The sequence below is a fragment of the Ambystoma mexicanum genome, chromosome 8, assembly GCF_040938575.1.
Source record: "Ambystoma mexicanum isolate Mex_15411 chromosome 8, UKY_AmexF1_1, whole genome shotgun sequence".
Classification (NCBI taxonomy): Eukaryota; Metazoa; Chordata; class Amphibia; order Caudata; family Ambystomatidae; genus Ambystoma; species Ambystoma mexicanum.
Genome location: NC_090929.1, coordinates 1604706780 through 1604724501, shown reverse-complemented (window position 1 = coordinate 1604724501; position 17722 = coordinate 1604706780). Strand labels below are relative to the sequence as shown.

At 45.2% G+C, this 17722-nt stretch overlaps 1 protein-coding gene across 1 annotated transcript in view; it reads right to left on the bottom strand.

The window, feature by feature from the left end:
* The window catches only part of HABP2 (hyaluronan binding protein 2), a 287724-nt gene that overhangs the window by 78338 nt on the left and 191664 nt on the right, over positions 1-17722 (bottom strand). The window contains exon 7 of the mRNA XM_069611848.1: positions 12494-12665. Within this exon, the coding sequence (XP_069467949.1) occupies positions 12494-12665 (172 nt within the window). The remainder of the gene's footprint in view (positions 1-12493; positions 12666-17722) is intronic.

The following is a 17722-nucleotide window of genomic DNA, read 5'->3' as shown; positions in this document are numbered from 1 at the left end:
GCAGTGCGCATGCGAAAAAGCGCTTGCTGCAGCTGCCTTTGCAATTGAAAAAAGCTCCACGATTGTGATGAGATGCTCAGTAACATGGAACATTCGGTATTTGCAAGCTTAGAAAGATAGAAGTCTACCCTGACCACACAGATAGCATCGGTATACAGGATTATAATCTCAAGCCCAAACATTCATGTTGTGCGATGTAAAATGGTGAATCCCACCACGTTCCTAACAGAAGTGTGTACAGACGAAGACTTGCAAAGACATGACTGTGCCACATCTGAAGGGGAAGAGGATGACATCCCCAAAGCAAAGTATAGCCCATTAGTGGAGGGGGAAGTACTCTTTGCTGACTGTTCATTGATAATTGACCAGGACACAGAACAAAGGCATACAGGCGCATCAGTGTTGCGACTCAAAGGAGGAGAATATGAAACACTAGTGATGAAGAGATCACCCATGCACTATTCAACGCAAGCGGCAGAGCTCATGTGGTTTTTCAAGACACTACATGCATCACAAGAATGTCATGGGACCATTTATTCTGGCTCTGAATACGTCACTACAATACCGCATGCCAGGTTGTCACGGTGGAAGAGAAGAGGTTTCCAGAGAGAACACGGTTCCCCAGTACAACATGCCGCACTACAAGATACATTGATTTCCGCATTTGACACAACCCTCTGTGGTGACGGTCATCAAATGCACCGCCCACACCAATAACACTGACAAAATGTCATTAGGGAATGCTGCAGCGGATGCTGCAGCCAAAATGGTGGCCTACCTCTCTGTCCCAGTAATTTCACAGTACATCATAACAACACCAACACACAATCAACAAAGCACACCATATACAGCATTGCCCATTACTCAGCTCATCAAGCTGCAGGGCAAAGCACCAAATGAAGAAAAAGAACTGTGGTCAAAGAGGGGCTGTACATAGTCCCCCTTGATCTACTATGGAGACAAGAATGCACTGGCAAAGCAGTTATGCCTGTAGAGCTCTTGGAAATATCATTCAATCAGCTACACCACCCATCCCACAGCTCCAAACAGCACATTGCAGCAGACATACAAGAAGATTGGTTTATACCAAACCTTCAAAAGCATCTCACAAACATGATTGTACACTGCACCACCTGCCAAACTTTCAGCACTGTCATGATGCTGCGGATATTACGGGGCACTCTGCCCTGCCCCATTGGCCCATTCTGTGAGCTACACATAGACTATGAAGACATGGGGGAAAGGTGCAATGGTTCCCAATATCTAATAGTTGTAGTACGCTCTTTCTCACAATGGGTTGAAGCTGGACCTTTTGCTCATCTGGATGCCAAATGCACTACTACATATTTGTTGCACAAAGATTTTCCTCGATGGGGCATGCGCAATGTATTGAAATCTGACAATGGCACCCACTTCTTCAATGAGCTCTTCAAGGAGATCACATCACTGTTTGCTATTAGATAGTGGATGTGCTCAATGTACCACTCCCAAGCCAACAGCATTGTTGAAAGAATAAACATCCTCCTTAAAAGAAAGCTCTCCAAGCTCTACACCACATTAAAGAAAAACTGGGCGCACTGCTTGCCCTTGCCCCTCTTCGGGCTTACAAACACAACCAGGTAAAGACCACCAACTTTCACCCCACAAAATATCTGCTGCCAGACACATGCACAAGCCCATCTCCCCAGTTCGAAGGGCATCAAATACCCAAGGGGTTGCAGTGGTTTTGTGAGAAGAATTCAAAGATTATTTGACAAACCTAACATGTGCAATTAAATATGTCTCCCGACAGATTGCACCACCCCAGCTAGAAGACACACGGAACACTGCACAGGCACCTACGCAGACTCCATGCCCACCCAACCACTGCTGTCAGGAGAACTAATATACGTCCAAAGCTCTGTGGGTAAATGGAACAACCCCAGATTCCATGGCCCTTATGAAGTTGTGTTTTCCACCCTTCTCGCTGTAAAGGTAAAAGGGCTTCGGTATTGGATTCACCTCTCAGATGTTCATAGAGCACCCTCAAATACCTCACAATTGCCCTAGACATCTACATCAAAATGAATAGCCTGACTACATGTCACAGATAATAAACATGTATATCTGCTAAAAGCATGAGCACGTTATAAAAAGAAATATCTCTCTCTCTCTCCCTCCCTCTCGCTCCCTCTCCCTCTCTCTCTTTTACTTTTTCTCTCTCTCTCCCCCCGACTCCTGTATTTGTTTTCTCTACAAGAGTGAAGAAAATGGAACCCTCAATATCAAATGATTCATTGTACAATAAAACACAAACTAAGTGTAATATTAATTCTAGATGGTTATCTTCATACACATGTGGATTACACTTTAGCTCCTTAGTATTTACTATATTGATGTTTATGTTAGGCATTTATTGGGGCACATCTTTTATCTGGGCAAGCCATCTAAAAGAGGAGGTGAAGGGGAACATAAATGGAATTGTACTGCTAAACAGAACCAGCAACGCCACTGTAAATATGTATAACATTTCCCATGGGAGCAGAAACAGTATTGACACACAAGCAAATGTATCTGGACGGATGAGTGTGAGTAGAATATTATAAAATGTATTTCCTACCATTTTGAGAAACATTTTTTTGCAGCACAAATACCAGTAGCAATGTTAGCAAGAGTACACTAATGAAAATATATATATCAAGGTATGGTAGAAAGAGAAGGCAAGCAAGTAGGCCCAAATACGATGCATACCTTGGCCTTAGCCTGGATGCTATTGAAGATATTAGACACCCTGAGCTATCCAACAGCTAGTACACTAACATGAGTGCGGTAGGAAGACAAACAACCAAGGGTAGCTGCTATGCATGCTCATTAATACTGCACGCATCAGGGGCACCCAAGGTTTTAGTACCACAGGAACTTCCAATTATAGAGGCACAATTCCTGGTTCATCTTGCGACGACAACCCAAGAAACCTCAATTGCCTACGGCATCCATACTTAGTTATTGACAGACTGAAATATATAAACAACAAGTGGCAAGAAACAATGCTCAGATACCTAGTGGAAGGCCTTCTGGAGCACGAGAAAGAAGTACTGGCTTTAGTGGAAAGAACCTGTGCACAAATATGGACAGAACACATTACAAAATTGACATGGATTGCGGCAATGGAAAAGCCAGTGAAAGTGCACCAACAAGAGATGTATGTACTCTGCTTCTACGGTGAAGGAACTCACTTTATCGGCTCTAACGAACGATGTAACAGAACATAGTTGATTCCGGACTTGAAAAGGGGCATGGGGGCAGTGACGGACTATTACTGGTTATGTGGCTAAGCAGCATGCTTGCACCTCCCACCATCATGGAGGGGCTATTGTTCGCTGGCCACGCTGCACTCAGTGCTATTAGTAGTCCCAGAAGAACACCTGAAAGGGGGGCCAGTCCCAGATACAGAACCAACAGTTCCTCCAACATTCAAAGAACAAAACCCACTACCATCACCTGTGTTCCACATCTTACCCGGAAGGGGGTAGTATGAGGAACTAAAAAGGTGAAAGTGGTTGAACTACTTATTGAAAGATTCATCTATGCATACCGACTTTTCAGTTCAGCAGAAACATTCTTTGCTTCACTGCTGCTGCCCGGCATACAAGCAGCAACCAACGCCAAGTGACTGCAAATTGTGCGCTGGGAACTGTCCGGCTGGCAAATGACACTGAACGCGGATTCACGTCATAAAGGTCGAACTAAGAGCACTAAAACTGATGACGATACAGAACAGGTATGTGCTCGAAATGCTGATGGCGATGGAAGGAGGTGTTTGCTGCAAAATTGGCAATTCAGGCCCCCAGAAGACGCAGAGAATGGGTCACTATCTTATATAATCGCAGTAGTGCATGGATTAGGAGTTTTCATGAAGAAAGAAGGAGGATTACAGGGGGGTGACTGGTTTGATTTGACCTTCGATTGAGCCCCTCTTGGTTAGGAGCCATCGTAGAGATGCTAGTACCTGTTATCGTGTTCATACTGGTCATCTTCTGCACCTGGAAAATGGGACTCCGCTGTTGTGCCAAAGCCGTGCCTAGTAGCACAATGATGATTGTATCAAAAGTACCTTGCAATACAAAAGAGATTGAAATACAAACCGACCACCTCATTCCATGAATGTTCCCTATCCCCTATGGAGATGAAGTAGACCGCCTATACCACACCATCATTATCCCACCCCTGAAAATTATGAGGAAGTATGGTTCGATCTAGCAGGAGATGGGGGATGTATTTATATGACATGCACACCCGAAGAATATGCACAAGCAGGAGAAAGATTACAGTCAGTATGTTGAGCTTGGATGCCAATAAAGGGAACCCCACCATATGAGGCCACAGTAAGAAGGGAAAATTAGCACATGTATGCAGAGGAATGTGTTTCTGTCGAAGTAACGAAAGGTGGGTATGTTGGGAAGGAGATTAACCTACACCACCCACCTAGGCACTTTAGAGTACGGTGAATCCCATAAATACACTTGTGATGTGCCAATGCGGAGGGGTCCTGCTACGGGACCCTGCACAGGCACAATACTATGCAAAATGTAGATGCTTAGACTTAGTGCATGCATATAAACAGGTGCCATTTTGTAGCTACGGTAGAAACGTTTGGGACCGCATGGCAGTGCGGTAGACAAAGACCACAAACCTAATGAAGAAACCTGAATAGGCACAAACGCTGATGATAGAGAGACCCATGCTGTTAGCTTCCATAGAAAGTCTAATTTGTTACACATCTGTTGTCAATACATGTTATCCCGAGAAGGAATGTGCCCAGCAAGGCCACAAGAAAGTACCAGGTCGCTCCCAGTGCAGGTTCATCATAGCCAGGCCAAAGCAGACCTCTGACCCCCACCCAGCCAACCATGAGTTATGGCACCCAGAACCGTCCCAGTCCAGAGACTCCTGATCTCCATGATAATAGGTGACCCCTGGCCACCGACCATAAACTACTCAGCCTTTAAAGATCCAAGGAAATAACTGTATCATCATAAGCCTACCATGAGAAGAGGTGTAATGCGAGGAACAGGGAGGAATACATTATAGTCCAAAGTGAGGGTGGAAGACTTGGGTGCTGATGGTGCAATACAAAATGAGTGAAAATTGTGTGGGTCAGCCTGACCTCAAGATTCCCTATGTGTCAGTCCCCGAGCCTTCCAGGTGTAGGTCATAATGATAGAGTAGCATTGTTTTATATAGTAACTCATTGCAAACTCAATCTTGGTTCCCCGGAGATGAAGAGCCCAGCAGACCCCACGTGATGGAAGATGGGTGGACGGGGCTGGAGCCAATGGGCTGGCATCTCCTATAGAGTAGGCTGACCATGTATAAGGTCTCACCAACCAGTCACATGGGTTTTTACTATATATGTTTACATCACTGAAGATGATTTGTTTCCTTATAACATTCTGCTTGTACCATTTTTCAGCAGAACAATCTTGGGCACCACAGTTATTTGCTGGCATACCTATTTTTGGGTAATTAAAACTTGTTACCCTTGCAAGAATCTCTTGGCTTTTTTTCCCTAACGGGTTGTATTTCTTATGGCAAGAGCGTTTGTGGGCATGCTTTTAATGGGAAATATAGTTCTCTAAGAGAGGAAAGGGAGGACACTTTGCAAAGGTTTGAGAGATGGCATAAGTCTAACAAGTGACAGAAACAGCAGTGATAGCAATCACAGCGGTTCAAGAGACCAGTCCACAAAGAGACATCAATGACCGGTTTTAATACCAAGCCTGAATTGCAAATAGAGAGGATGATAGCATACTCTGGGCCAGACCTGATTATCTTATACAATCCACATGGGACAGTAGAGGAAAACTTCTTCAGAAAGTAGACCCCTGTCCTGGCAGCTGCAGATGAGGAGCATGGTCATGGGCTACAACAAGAAAGGGCTACAACAAGAGGGTTTTCAACAAACAAGAGGGCTACAACAAGAAAGGGCTACAAGAAGAGGGTTAAACCTCTCCAACAACAAATTGGAGCAACAACACTTAGATAAGGGAACCTCAACGTTTTACTAACAAGCCATTGTTTTCTATTTTTTTAAATCAGTGGACAATCTGACAATATTGCCCCCTGTAAAACTTGTGAAATCAACAAGGAATTTACTTGTAATTTTTGAAGAATTATCTATTTTGCTTTACAACCTGAGCAAATACAAAGTTTAAATACAAAAAAAAAACCTTGACTTTTTTCCTTCTTTCAAAATTAAGGGCGCGGGGCATGAAACAGTGTTTCTTTTGTTATGATCAAGGACCATGGTTTCATGAACTGCAATTTGGGATTCACTTACAGAGCTGTCACAGGAAAGGTGAGCTTAGAAGACAAAGGGATACCAAGATTAGAATTGCACCATAAGAAAAGCATGTGCATTAAGCTGGACTCAAACTCGAGAGAAAAGCTACTTACAGTTATAAAAATGAGCATCGATGAAATAATGTGGAAACATCATGGACTTTTCCAGCCCTCAATAGGTGTTTCTAAAGGTCATGTTCCTCAAATACAGGTCAAGGATGGGGCCACAACAGTGAGCATACAGTGCAACTCATGGTGGCGACTGCCTGCAAGAAGTCATGGGGAATCTTGCAAGACATGATGACTTGGACCATCGAATGGCTGAGCCCCACAGTGGAATCACACAGAGATCAGCCCACGAAGCCTAGAGTTTGTTGGACCCGCAACAGTGGCACTTTATCAATGCACAACAGCACAGGACTGGTTCTTTCACAACGTGGCACAAAGAATGTCTGTGCAGCAAATGTCAACAGGAGGAACTACCCCAGAGGTCAAAGCATCTGATGTCGTGTTTCACAAAATCAGAAACCAGATTGTCCAGTGTTCGATGACTCAACCTCAATCTTCTAAAGAATAAAGAGAAGGAGGCAGAACAACATCCATCTGGGACGGTAGTCACATCCACAAACAGACTTCATGGCTACACAATGAGACACTTGAGAAGATCTGCACAGTGTGAAGCCACAGCAGCAGGTTCTGCTTAAGGAAGGAAGAGTGCCAGTTCCACCATGAGAGACCTGGCTTTCTAGGGTACTTGCTACTGTTCATGGGCATTCAGCCCAAGGAAAGTCTGGTTGCCCCCTAGGATAATGTTACCTTTGTAAGTCACCTGTTTTTTTGTCCTCGGTATATGTTCCACTTTGTTGACACGTTCATAAACAGCTCACCAGGGGCCAGATTACAGAAACTTTGCACCGGTGCACGTGCAGTTTGGCATGGTTTAATCACCAGGGCAAAAAGTGTCCTACTGCAAAAAAGATAAATGTTGGATGCAATTGTGCACCAGGGCAAAGTTTGCCCTTGTGCTAATACCATTCCATATTATTTCAGTCAAATAACACCTTGAAGCAGAGGTCCAGCACCCTCTTAATTACTTCAAATGCAAACAACTTTTAAAGTCACATGAAGGTTCAAATGATGAGTGAGTGGCCAGGTGACCAGTGTGCAGAGCAATCAGGGACATCAGCACGGGAGAGGAAGAGAGAAAGCAGAAGCAAAAAGGAAGGTCTTGAGTTGCTTCCCGAATCGGAGGTGGTTCTGCTCAAGTTTTATAGAGGCAGGGAGGCTGTTCCAGAGGGAGGCCCCAGCCGAAGAGAGAAATCTACCACCCACTCTCTGCTTGGAGAAGCGTATGACCCTCAGAGAGTTGGAGGTGGATGAGCAGAGGGCTTTGCGAAGGAAGATGTTTAGGAAGGGAAAGTTGGAGGTAGTGCGGTCCCATGGCCCAGACAGCCTTGTGGACGATGCAAAGGGTCTTGAGCTTGATCCTTGAAGCCACACGTAGCAGTGGAGAGATTTCAGAGCTGGAGGGATACAATCCCTGGGCTTGAGGCCAAAGTCAAGTCTTGAAGCCCTGTTCTTGATCAGTTGTCAAGGTCAAAGAGTAGAGGCAGGCAGATTCAGAAAGAGGCTGTGACAATAGTCAAGCTAGAGAGGACCAGGACTCTGGAGACAGTGAGCTTCTGGGGGAAAGTGAGAAAAGGCAGAATATCTCTGAGGAAGTGCAGCTGATAGTGTGACTTCTTAGAGACGTCCGAGATATGAGGAGAGAAAGAGAAGATGGAGTCGAAGATGACATCAAGATTCTTGGCCTCACAGGAAGGAGCAGGAAGATGGCCTATGGTGGGTGGCCAGAGAGGGAGAGGAATGGAGGGAGCAGGTGTCCTGATGAGGAGGATCTCTGTTTTACTGGCATTAAGGCAGAGATCATTGGTGGCACACCATTCCTGAATTGCAGCCAGACAGTCTGGTATGAGAGAAGGAGCAGAAGTGGCTGGGGGGATCCTGAAGGAGAGCTGGGTGTCACTGGCATAACACTGAAAGTTAGAGCAGAATGTAGTGATGCAGTGGGCAAGAGGTGCCAGGTAGTGGTTGAAAAGCTAGGGAGAAGGTTTAGACCCCTGGGGAACACCACAAGTAGAGAGAGAGAGATAGAACAGAGGAAAGACCCAAGTTGGACCTGCGAGGGTCGGTCAGTGGAAAAGGAGGTCAACCAGGCCAGGGCGTGTCCAGTGCTACCCAGGTTGTCACGGAGGCGATTGTGCAGGGTGGCGTGGTTGGCCGTGTCTAAAGCAGAGGATAGATCAAGAAGAAAAAGGACAAAAGGAAGGTTAGAGTCAAGATTAGAGAGCAAATCTTCACACAAGTCTTCACGGGTGTTCAGGAGAGCAGTTTCCGGCATATGGCAGCTCTGAATACTGGTATTCGTGAAGACAACCAACATATTCAGTATGCCTATTAAACTGGCAGATGGCTTCATTAGAAGTGGGTGCACAAGGGAGTGCTTAAGGGGCAGGGGACGGTTCCAGTGGCAAAAGAGTGATTGTTGAAATCGGCCATTGCTGGAGCAAGGGTGTTGATATGGTCCTTGATGGTTCTGAATGAGCAGGAGAGAACCTGCTTTGACAAAACCTTCATAGATCGGACCTGTCTAGAAACATTGTCAGGGGTGACCAGGGGAAAGGAGGAGAAAGGAAGAGGAAAAACAGCCAAAGAGGGGCCAGGGTTGGTAGAGGAAGAGGAGGCAACAGAAGAGAGAGTGGAAAGGATGTCCTGAGTTTTAGTGGTGAATTGAGAAGCCAGGGCCGTGCAGAGGACCTGGGAGGGAATAGGAGAGGTAGAGACTACAACAGGATTGGCCAGCTCCTTGCAGATTTTGGAAAGATCGGCCAAGTTATTAGATGCTGCAGGGACGCTAGCTTGGATATAGTCTCTCTTAGAGAGGACAGACAGTCTGTCCTGCCTTTGGAGCAGGCTGCAGGCTAGTTTGTCAGGGGGTTGCAACTGATGCCCTCCACTTCCTCTCAACCACCCTACACTTGCTTTTAAGGGTGGCGAGGTCAGAATCGTACTTGGATGTGTACTTCAAACACAGGCTCATGACAGGGGCAAAGAGGTCAAAAGTGTTAGAGATAGAGAGATGAAGGTTAGAGAGGGCTTTGTCAGAGTGTGAGTCAGCCAAAGGTGTAGGAGGAGAGAAAATAGCGGCAAAAGCCTCAACTGACAAACGCTTCAAGGGTCGGATGACCCGAGAAGGCGATTGACAGTGCTGGGTCAGCTTGGCCTGAGGGGTAGCGAGAGAGAGGCTGGAGGAAAGAAGAAAGAGATCAGAACATCCAGGGTGTACCCTGCAGAGCGAGTCGGGCCAGAGGGAAGAATAGAGAGAGAAAGAGTCCCAGGGGTTGCGAAAGAGCCCCGAAGAGGGGCTAGTAGCAGCCTGGTTGATGTTCAGGTCTCCGAGGCGAAGTTGAGAGGTAGAGGTAAGTAGGAAGGAGGAGTGGTCATCCCACTCAGAGAGGAAGAGGGTGACCTGGCCAGGCGGCCTGTAGATAGTGGCCACAGTGAGAGAGAGACCAGGAGAAATAGAGAGCCTGCAGATCAGGAATTCAAAGGAGGGGTAGTCCTGCGTTGGAATGATAGAAGCAGGGATCCAATACAGGAAAATCATGGCTACACTCCCTCTGGGATGGTTGGGTCTGGGTTCGGAGAGGATCGTGGAGCCATCGGGAAGGAGAGTGTCAAAACTTGTGAGAGTGCTGGCCCATGAACCAAGTCTCGTTCAGACCGAGTACATCCAAATCAAACTCTTCCAGAGGATGGCAGATGTCAGAGGAATATTTGACAGCGGAGCGAGAGCTGAGATTAGCAATGTGGAACAAGTTGCAACCTTTGAAGGACTTACGTGGAGGGGAACAAGCCAGAGGTATACCCTGCGGAAGTGTTGGAGGTGCCCCAGAATAGGCACAGGAGTAAAGAAGTGATGGCAGGGAAGTTAGATAGGAAGAAGAGATTGCCAGAGAGATGGCGGAGGAAGGAGGCAACAGGGTGGCCAAAGAAGCAGCGGAGGGTGCCGGTTAATAGGATTGACTTAACAGCGACATTTTGGAGAAGGCCAATCTACCACTCCTTGCATCTCAGGTTCACTGGCTACAAACGGGGAGTGGTTGGTTGCAGCCAAACAGCAAGAAAGACTTATGGGCAGGTCCCAAGAGATTTATTTCGGTCACATTTCAGTCGAATAACACCTTGAACAGAGGTCCAGGATCCTCTTAAATACTTAAATACTTCAAATACAAACTTCTAGTCACATGAAGGTTCAAATGATGAGATACAACAGATGCAACAGCAAATCAAACTCAGCTCACCCTCAAAAATAGTACTTGTAGAGACGTTTAAACACTACACCAACAATAATGTATGACAGAGAGCGAGGTGGCATCTTGGCACTCGCGGTTCCTTTTTAAAATGTGTCTAGTATGGCTACACCACATTTTTAGAGCTTCTGGTAGGGAGATGATCAGGGGAAGCAATGGAGGTATGGAGGAATCACAACGTCCAACATGAACAGAAGAGGTGCAACCTCCCGCGCAACATTCTTCATAGTGCGCTATTGATTGCTAGTATCTCTAACAGCACCAGGCATCTGTAAGCGCCAACTGTGAGGCTTCTTGCTGCTTTATTATTAATGCATGCTTATTCCGAGTGGCTTGTGGTGATCACGTCAGCCTGATTCTTTGACTGGACCCTACGGTTCACCTTATTAGGTTTAAGTATATTGGGACTATGGTGGTACAGTTAAAATTGTGATGGCAATGTAGTGTCCCACTATTGTATCCTGTCCTATATCTATGTCTGTGCATCCCTGTCCCATGTCTATGTTTCCCAGCTCTGGGACAGGAGAAGGGGTCATGTGACAGGAAGAGGCGGGGGTCAGGCAGAGTGAGGAACACGTGATATAAAGAAGACACATACATACTTGCCAACCCTACAGATTTAGTCAGTATGCTACTGCTTTTTAAGCAGTCATACCACCTACAGATTTCAGTGACAGATCCTACTGCTTTTTACAGTGGGTTGGTAGGTGATTACTTTGATTGGGCTCAGACCAATCCACTGACCTGACAGCCACTTGACTCTGTCTTGCACTCTTGCCGGGACAGCCCTCAGGTGAACCACCAGTGAAGGCAAGTGGCAGAGCGTACCACCATCACACAGCATCTGCCTATCAGACTGAGGGGGGTATCAGTCGCCATGTCATTCAGCGTTCAACTTGCAATAAATATGTAATTCCTGGGCTGCCCCTACAGAGCAGTGGCAAACGTTGCCTACCAGCTCTGTGTGATTACCTTCTGTGAAGTTAGGTAATTAAATGTGGTGCTAAGTCACCATTCAGAATTATTACTTTTGAAACTTGCAAAAATACTACATCTTTTTGGTCACAGAATGTTGGCAAGTATGCACATACTCCTCAGCTCTGTGTTGGTGTCTTAACTGCAGTTGCTGTTTGCTTGCTGATATTAACTGCAGTGTACGATCCCAGTACCCACATGACAGGTAATGGAATGACTGCCATTTTTACCGCCTCACCATACTTAGCTGGGGGAAGTTTCTCCACATTAGCACTCAAACGTGGATGAATTATTGGAGCAGAAATACCAACCACAGTAATGCCTCTAAAATCAACATGGAGTCTCAAGGACCCTGGAAATGAGAATTAGCCCTGGCATTCTGCCCCTTGCAATAAGGTGCATTTTGCCCGATTACAAGTAGCGGTATTGCTAATCAGCTTATAAGGTCCATTGCTATCCCACAGTCACCTCCAAAATGATTGTTTTTTATAAATGTATTGTGATATGTTTTTATGGAAAATAAAACCTTTAGCAAATCAAACACTGAGAAATAGAAATACATTTTTACAGACTTTCCTTATAATTATGGTATTTGGTGGCTTCAGGTTTGCTAGCCCCATGCAGTTAAAGTCACGCGCATAATGTAGACTGCTGAGAGTCCTTGATCGAAGTTATGTGAAGATGAAGATAAAATAACTTGAGGTGTACAAACAATAACAACATCCAAATAAAGGTTCCCACATTTTAGTCCCTTGTTGCAGCTCTTGGAAATTATGGGCAGGCGATGCATGCAAGACCGTCACCTGGTAGGCATTCAATGTTACCTGCAATAATTATGCTCTCCAAGGCCATGCAGTTTGGCCCCGGGCATTAACGCATTGTTAATCTCTCTGACGAGCAGGTAGGAGTCCCAGGGAAGGCAGGTACGACCTTGTTCAGTGCGGCTCACCTTTCCTCTGTACTGAGCGCCATTTCCTTCATAACACTCATTAAACGCTGAAACAGATGACAGATGTGTTATCTTAAAAGTAGCATGAAGACACACTCGAAGCATTGCCACATGGGTTGGGTACATTACAATCAGCATAGAGGCACTTTTGCTAGACAGCCATAGTGTGTATGGCCTAATGGTGTGCAAAATAATACGCAGTAAAGAGTTAAGAAAGGGGCACTATAATGGGATAATCTCCTCCTTTTAGGTTTTGAGATAACACAGAATATCAATCGGGGAAGGGCTATTGTCCTGAGGAATAATAACCCGAAAGCGGTATATAAGACTATGGGCCTCCTTACGAGTCCGGCGCTAGCCGGACCTGTAATACCATTCCACCTCCGTGATTGCCGGATTTACAACCCCAGTGACCCGGTAATTCCGGAGGCGGAATTCAGTAAATTCACAATCCCATGGAGTCCAATGGGACTCCATGGGGATGGGGACCATGGAATTACTGGTTCCGTCTATGACAGAGCCGGTGTTTCCATGTCCGCATGCATGACTCGGAATCAGCCGGTCCGGAAACAACGGTGGTGATTTACCTGCACCGTTGCTTCCAGACCAGCTGACTTGTAATGAGGCCCTATTAGTATATTGTGATTATAGCATTATAGGTATTTGAGTTGTGTTACAGAAGTAACATTTAATTTGGTCAATTGCATTGATTACAAACTGCATTCTAAGCGTTCTGATTGGCAGTGAGGCAGTTAATGACTGCTAGATGGTAGATCATTTGATGTGCCTCTTCACTTTCAGAGAAGTTGTGTTGGTGCAGGGCTTGCCGACCCACCAAATAATGAAATCAGTAGGGTTTTCAGGATATCCACAAAAAACAGTAGCTAGAAATTAATATTTTGCATTTTTCTTGGTCATTCTGAAAAACACCACTCCTCTGATCACCAAAGTCCTGAAGAAGCTGCCACATGACAGAAACATGCACAATAATATTAAGTATAGTCTCAGCATGGACCAGATCATTTCCATTGCCCAACAGATGAAGCACTGGTCTGTTTGTAAGAAGCTTCCTGGTACAGTCAAGGAAAGTCTTGGCACTGCTCAACCGGTTGGCAACAATGTCAATGGTAGACAAGCACCTGCATCATTGACTATATAAATAGTGACGCAGTTGAACGCAGATCTTCTTTCATACGGCATGCAAAGATCAATAAAAAAAGGTTAAATCGAAGGAATAACAAGATAGTTCCTCCCTACTTTCCAAGGTTGGTAAACAGGAGTAAGGCTGCCATTCTGTCCACAATGACGATGAACGTGTCTTCAATGGGGCTTACTGACTGGGGGGGCATAAGGGTCGTTAAGAACTGTCTTGGCAAGTACATCATTCGCAGGGGGTATTCATTCTATTACTTCTTCAACAAGGGCATATTCACACACACGACACAGTTCTGTTAAACATACAGTAAACATTTCATAGGTTCATACACAGAGAATAGATTTGCACATCCGTCTGTCTTAAAAACGTTTTTCAATGTGTGTCTTTTACACAATATCCAGGGATCACAGACAATAACAGCTCGAACAATAAAGTGCATTAGAGAACCATTTATATACACATGTTTTGTTGTAATCTCTACTTGGGAAGCATACAATGCACTGAGTAGCTCTCCCATCCATAGTTAACACGTTTTCAACAGATTTCTAATTGTGTACCTGTTTATTATTTTGGTTTTATTACTGAATTTATTGTTTTAGGCTGAAGCCAATTCATCAGCCCATGTCATTCTAATTTCCATCCTCACAAGTTACAGCCTAAGTGTCTGTGACCCAGGCTTATCCAGGTAAACAGTCAATGATCTTCCAAGTCAGGCTAGCTGCTTGAGTCAATTATCTTCCAGATCAGGCTAGCTGCTTGAGTCAATGATCTTCCAGGTCAGGCTAGCTGCTTGAGTCAATTATCTTCCAGATCAGGCTAGCTGCTTGAGTCAATGATCTTCTATGTCAGGCTAACTGTGTGATTCAATGATCTTCCAGGTCAGGTTAGCTGCTTGAGCCAATGATCTTCCAGGTCAAGCTAGGTGCTTGAGTCAATGATCGTCCAGGTCAGGCTAGCTGCTTGAGTCAATGATCTTCCAGGTCAGGCTAGCTGCTTCAGTACTGGTCCGTGCATTTTAGTTTACCTTCACTCCTGACTCACAGCTCAAGGATGCTCAGAAAGATGTAGTTTTGACTTGGATGGACTGGGCCATCGGCAGGTTCAGCTACCATCCAGTTGTCTCCAGCGCTTTGGGATTAAGTCCCTCAGTCGAAACTGCTCAGCAGTGTTGTGACATGCACTCACCTAAGTACTGACAAACATCTCTTTCTTGTCTAAAGGTCCATGTTCACATAGCTTTCCCATTATGATAAACCAACATAAACAATATTCTTTCATGGGTCAAGTGGAGTACTTGCTTCTCTAGAAAAAAGGCAGCTTGAACCTTCCCCCATCATCCTCACTAAAAGTGCATGCTGGCTTTAAACAAAGATCTTGCAGGAAGCGACAGTGGCGTGTCCAGTGAGTGGGTGGCCTGGTAGTGACATGTGCTACCCCTGGAATCTGATTGGCCACCTCAGGTGCCATCCATTTATCCTACACTATGATGATTTTGTGTGTTTATGCTCGTACTACATGTGCCACCCCTGCATAAGTCAGTGCTCCACTTGGGCCACTCCAGTCAAAAGAGTCTGGACACACCATGGGTCCATGTTTATCACATTGATGAGTGGTGATGCTTGTTTACTGCCTACGCTGTCAGGGATAATCACTATTGCAGTGCAACTGAGAAGAGTTAGAATGGGTCTGAGTGATAGATTGGATTATTGCCTGCCACAAGATGTAATGTCATCTTATGGTATGTCATTTTGAGCTTCTAGTGCATGAAATCCCCTACACGAAGGGATTCTTGTGCTGAATGTCAGATAATTTTCAAATACAGCGGGTTATTCCTGATTGTCCTAGCTAAATTGTCTGAAGAAGTATATATTCAAGATGTCACAGAGAAGGAAAACACAGACTTAGAGAAACACACAGACACACACACATGCGTACACACATGCACAACAGTAAACAATATCATTGTGAGATGTGTCCCACGAATCCACGATGGCATCCATGAAAGTAGTACTTAATAGTACTACTAGTCTATATGCAATGGGCCCATCAAGATGTACGGACTGCGTCCTGAGTAGCTGATTCAGATGGATTGCAAGCAGTGTTATTACGTGGAGGTGGCCTCTCCTGCTCCTCCTCTCTCCCTGGCATCATCCATAGCTTCTGCCCCTCCCCCGGCCCAATACCACAATGGTGAGAAATGCTACTCACTGAGACAACCGTACCACCATTATCCCAGGCAGGCACATCAGGATGTGGAGACAATCTAAGCTGATGATGGCAAAAATATTCAAACTAACATTGTAACAGTAACAAGCACATGCATTAGACACAAAGCAAACATGCACTTCACATGAAGAACACGTACACTAGGTAAAATATGCATCTATACATGAAGAATAATAACAGTGCATCCACAGACATGAAGACACTGACATGAGCAATGTATATGGGGAATGTGACATGAATGACATGCAAATACAGCTCACTGACACAGAAAGAAGAGTGTCATTGGGCAGCCATCTTCTTACAAATGGAAGCTGCAGCATGCTTCAGAATGAGCAAAGGCCTCAGGACCTTAGGAAAGTGCAAAGAGCGGAATCTACAGAAATACATATCCCTGCATAGTCCAGACCATAGCTGGCAATTAGTGCCAAGGTTAGAATGAAATATGGGAGGACTGGAACAGCAGAACGAAGGCACAAGATAATAATTCCCAAGACGAAAGCAGGATACTCCCAGATTAATTAAATGTTTATAAGAATACAACAAGTCTTTGTTAGCTAGGTGCAGTAGAATAGTAAGTCAAAAAGTCTCCATGCAGAATTACTTAAGAGTGTCCCTGGTGGCAACAGAAAACACTAGACACCAATTAATATTAGCTAAAACCTCAAGAAATAGAAGGTAATTCGATTTCATACACGGTCGTCTAGCACGTGATATATAGCTGTCGAACACTGACTATTCATTAGAAGCTGACATAGATAGGACACCTGCAGTACTCCCTAAAAGCACACATAAACACAAGCTGCCATACAAAGCCAAGTATAAAGAGATTGCCCATTTTCATGGCCTAGGAATGAGGGATTGTAACTTTTAATCGGACAAAGAACGGTCCATGGGCTTCTTTCTCCCTACTCTGTGTCTGGCTCATAATCTTGATGACTTGTCAAGTGTTCAAGGTTGGTTAGCAAGGAGCCAACCTATCAGAATCCCAAGTGTCAGGCCGCCCATCAAGTAGTATCAACCAACCACTTGTCTTAATGATGATGTATTTTTTACTTTATCAATATAGGGGTGGTTCCAGGTGGAGCCATCCGATATGGGTAACACAATGAAATGTTTAACTCCTATAGAACTTATATATTGCCAAACCCATTAACCTATCCCCACAGGTTTTCTAAACTGAGATTATGGGGGTCATTCCGAGATTGGAGGCAGTCATGGCGCTATTTGCGCCATGACTGCCTCCAATAACGGGACCGAGTCTGGTGTGGTGTAATGGGGACTTACCGGTCTAGTCCGACCCTGGCGGGACTGGTAAGTCCCCATTGCACCAACCATTCCCCATTCCCTTTTGAGCCCCCATAGGGCTCAATGGGAATGGGGAGGGCGCAAATAACGGGCTTGTGAATGGCAAGCCCATTATTTGCGCCCTGGTCCCTTAGCGGGACCGTAAGGGACGTGTAGTCTGACCACACGTCCCTTACGGGTCCCGCTAAGGGACCTCGGAATTCTTACTCAATCTCCTTACCGGTGGCCGGTATCCCCTACCGCCCACCTCAGAATGACCCCCTATGTTATGACGTCATTGAGGACACATTTTGAGTACTTAAGTAATTGTTTTCTATTAACATGTGGAGAGTGACAAGACTTTAATGCTTGTATGCTGTCCTGGCTTTGTTTGGATGATAATAAAGCTGGATCCTGCTGTGCACATTGTCTACTCCG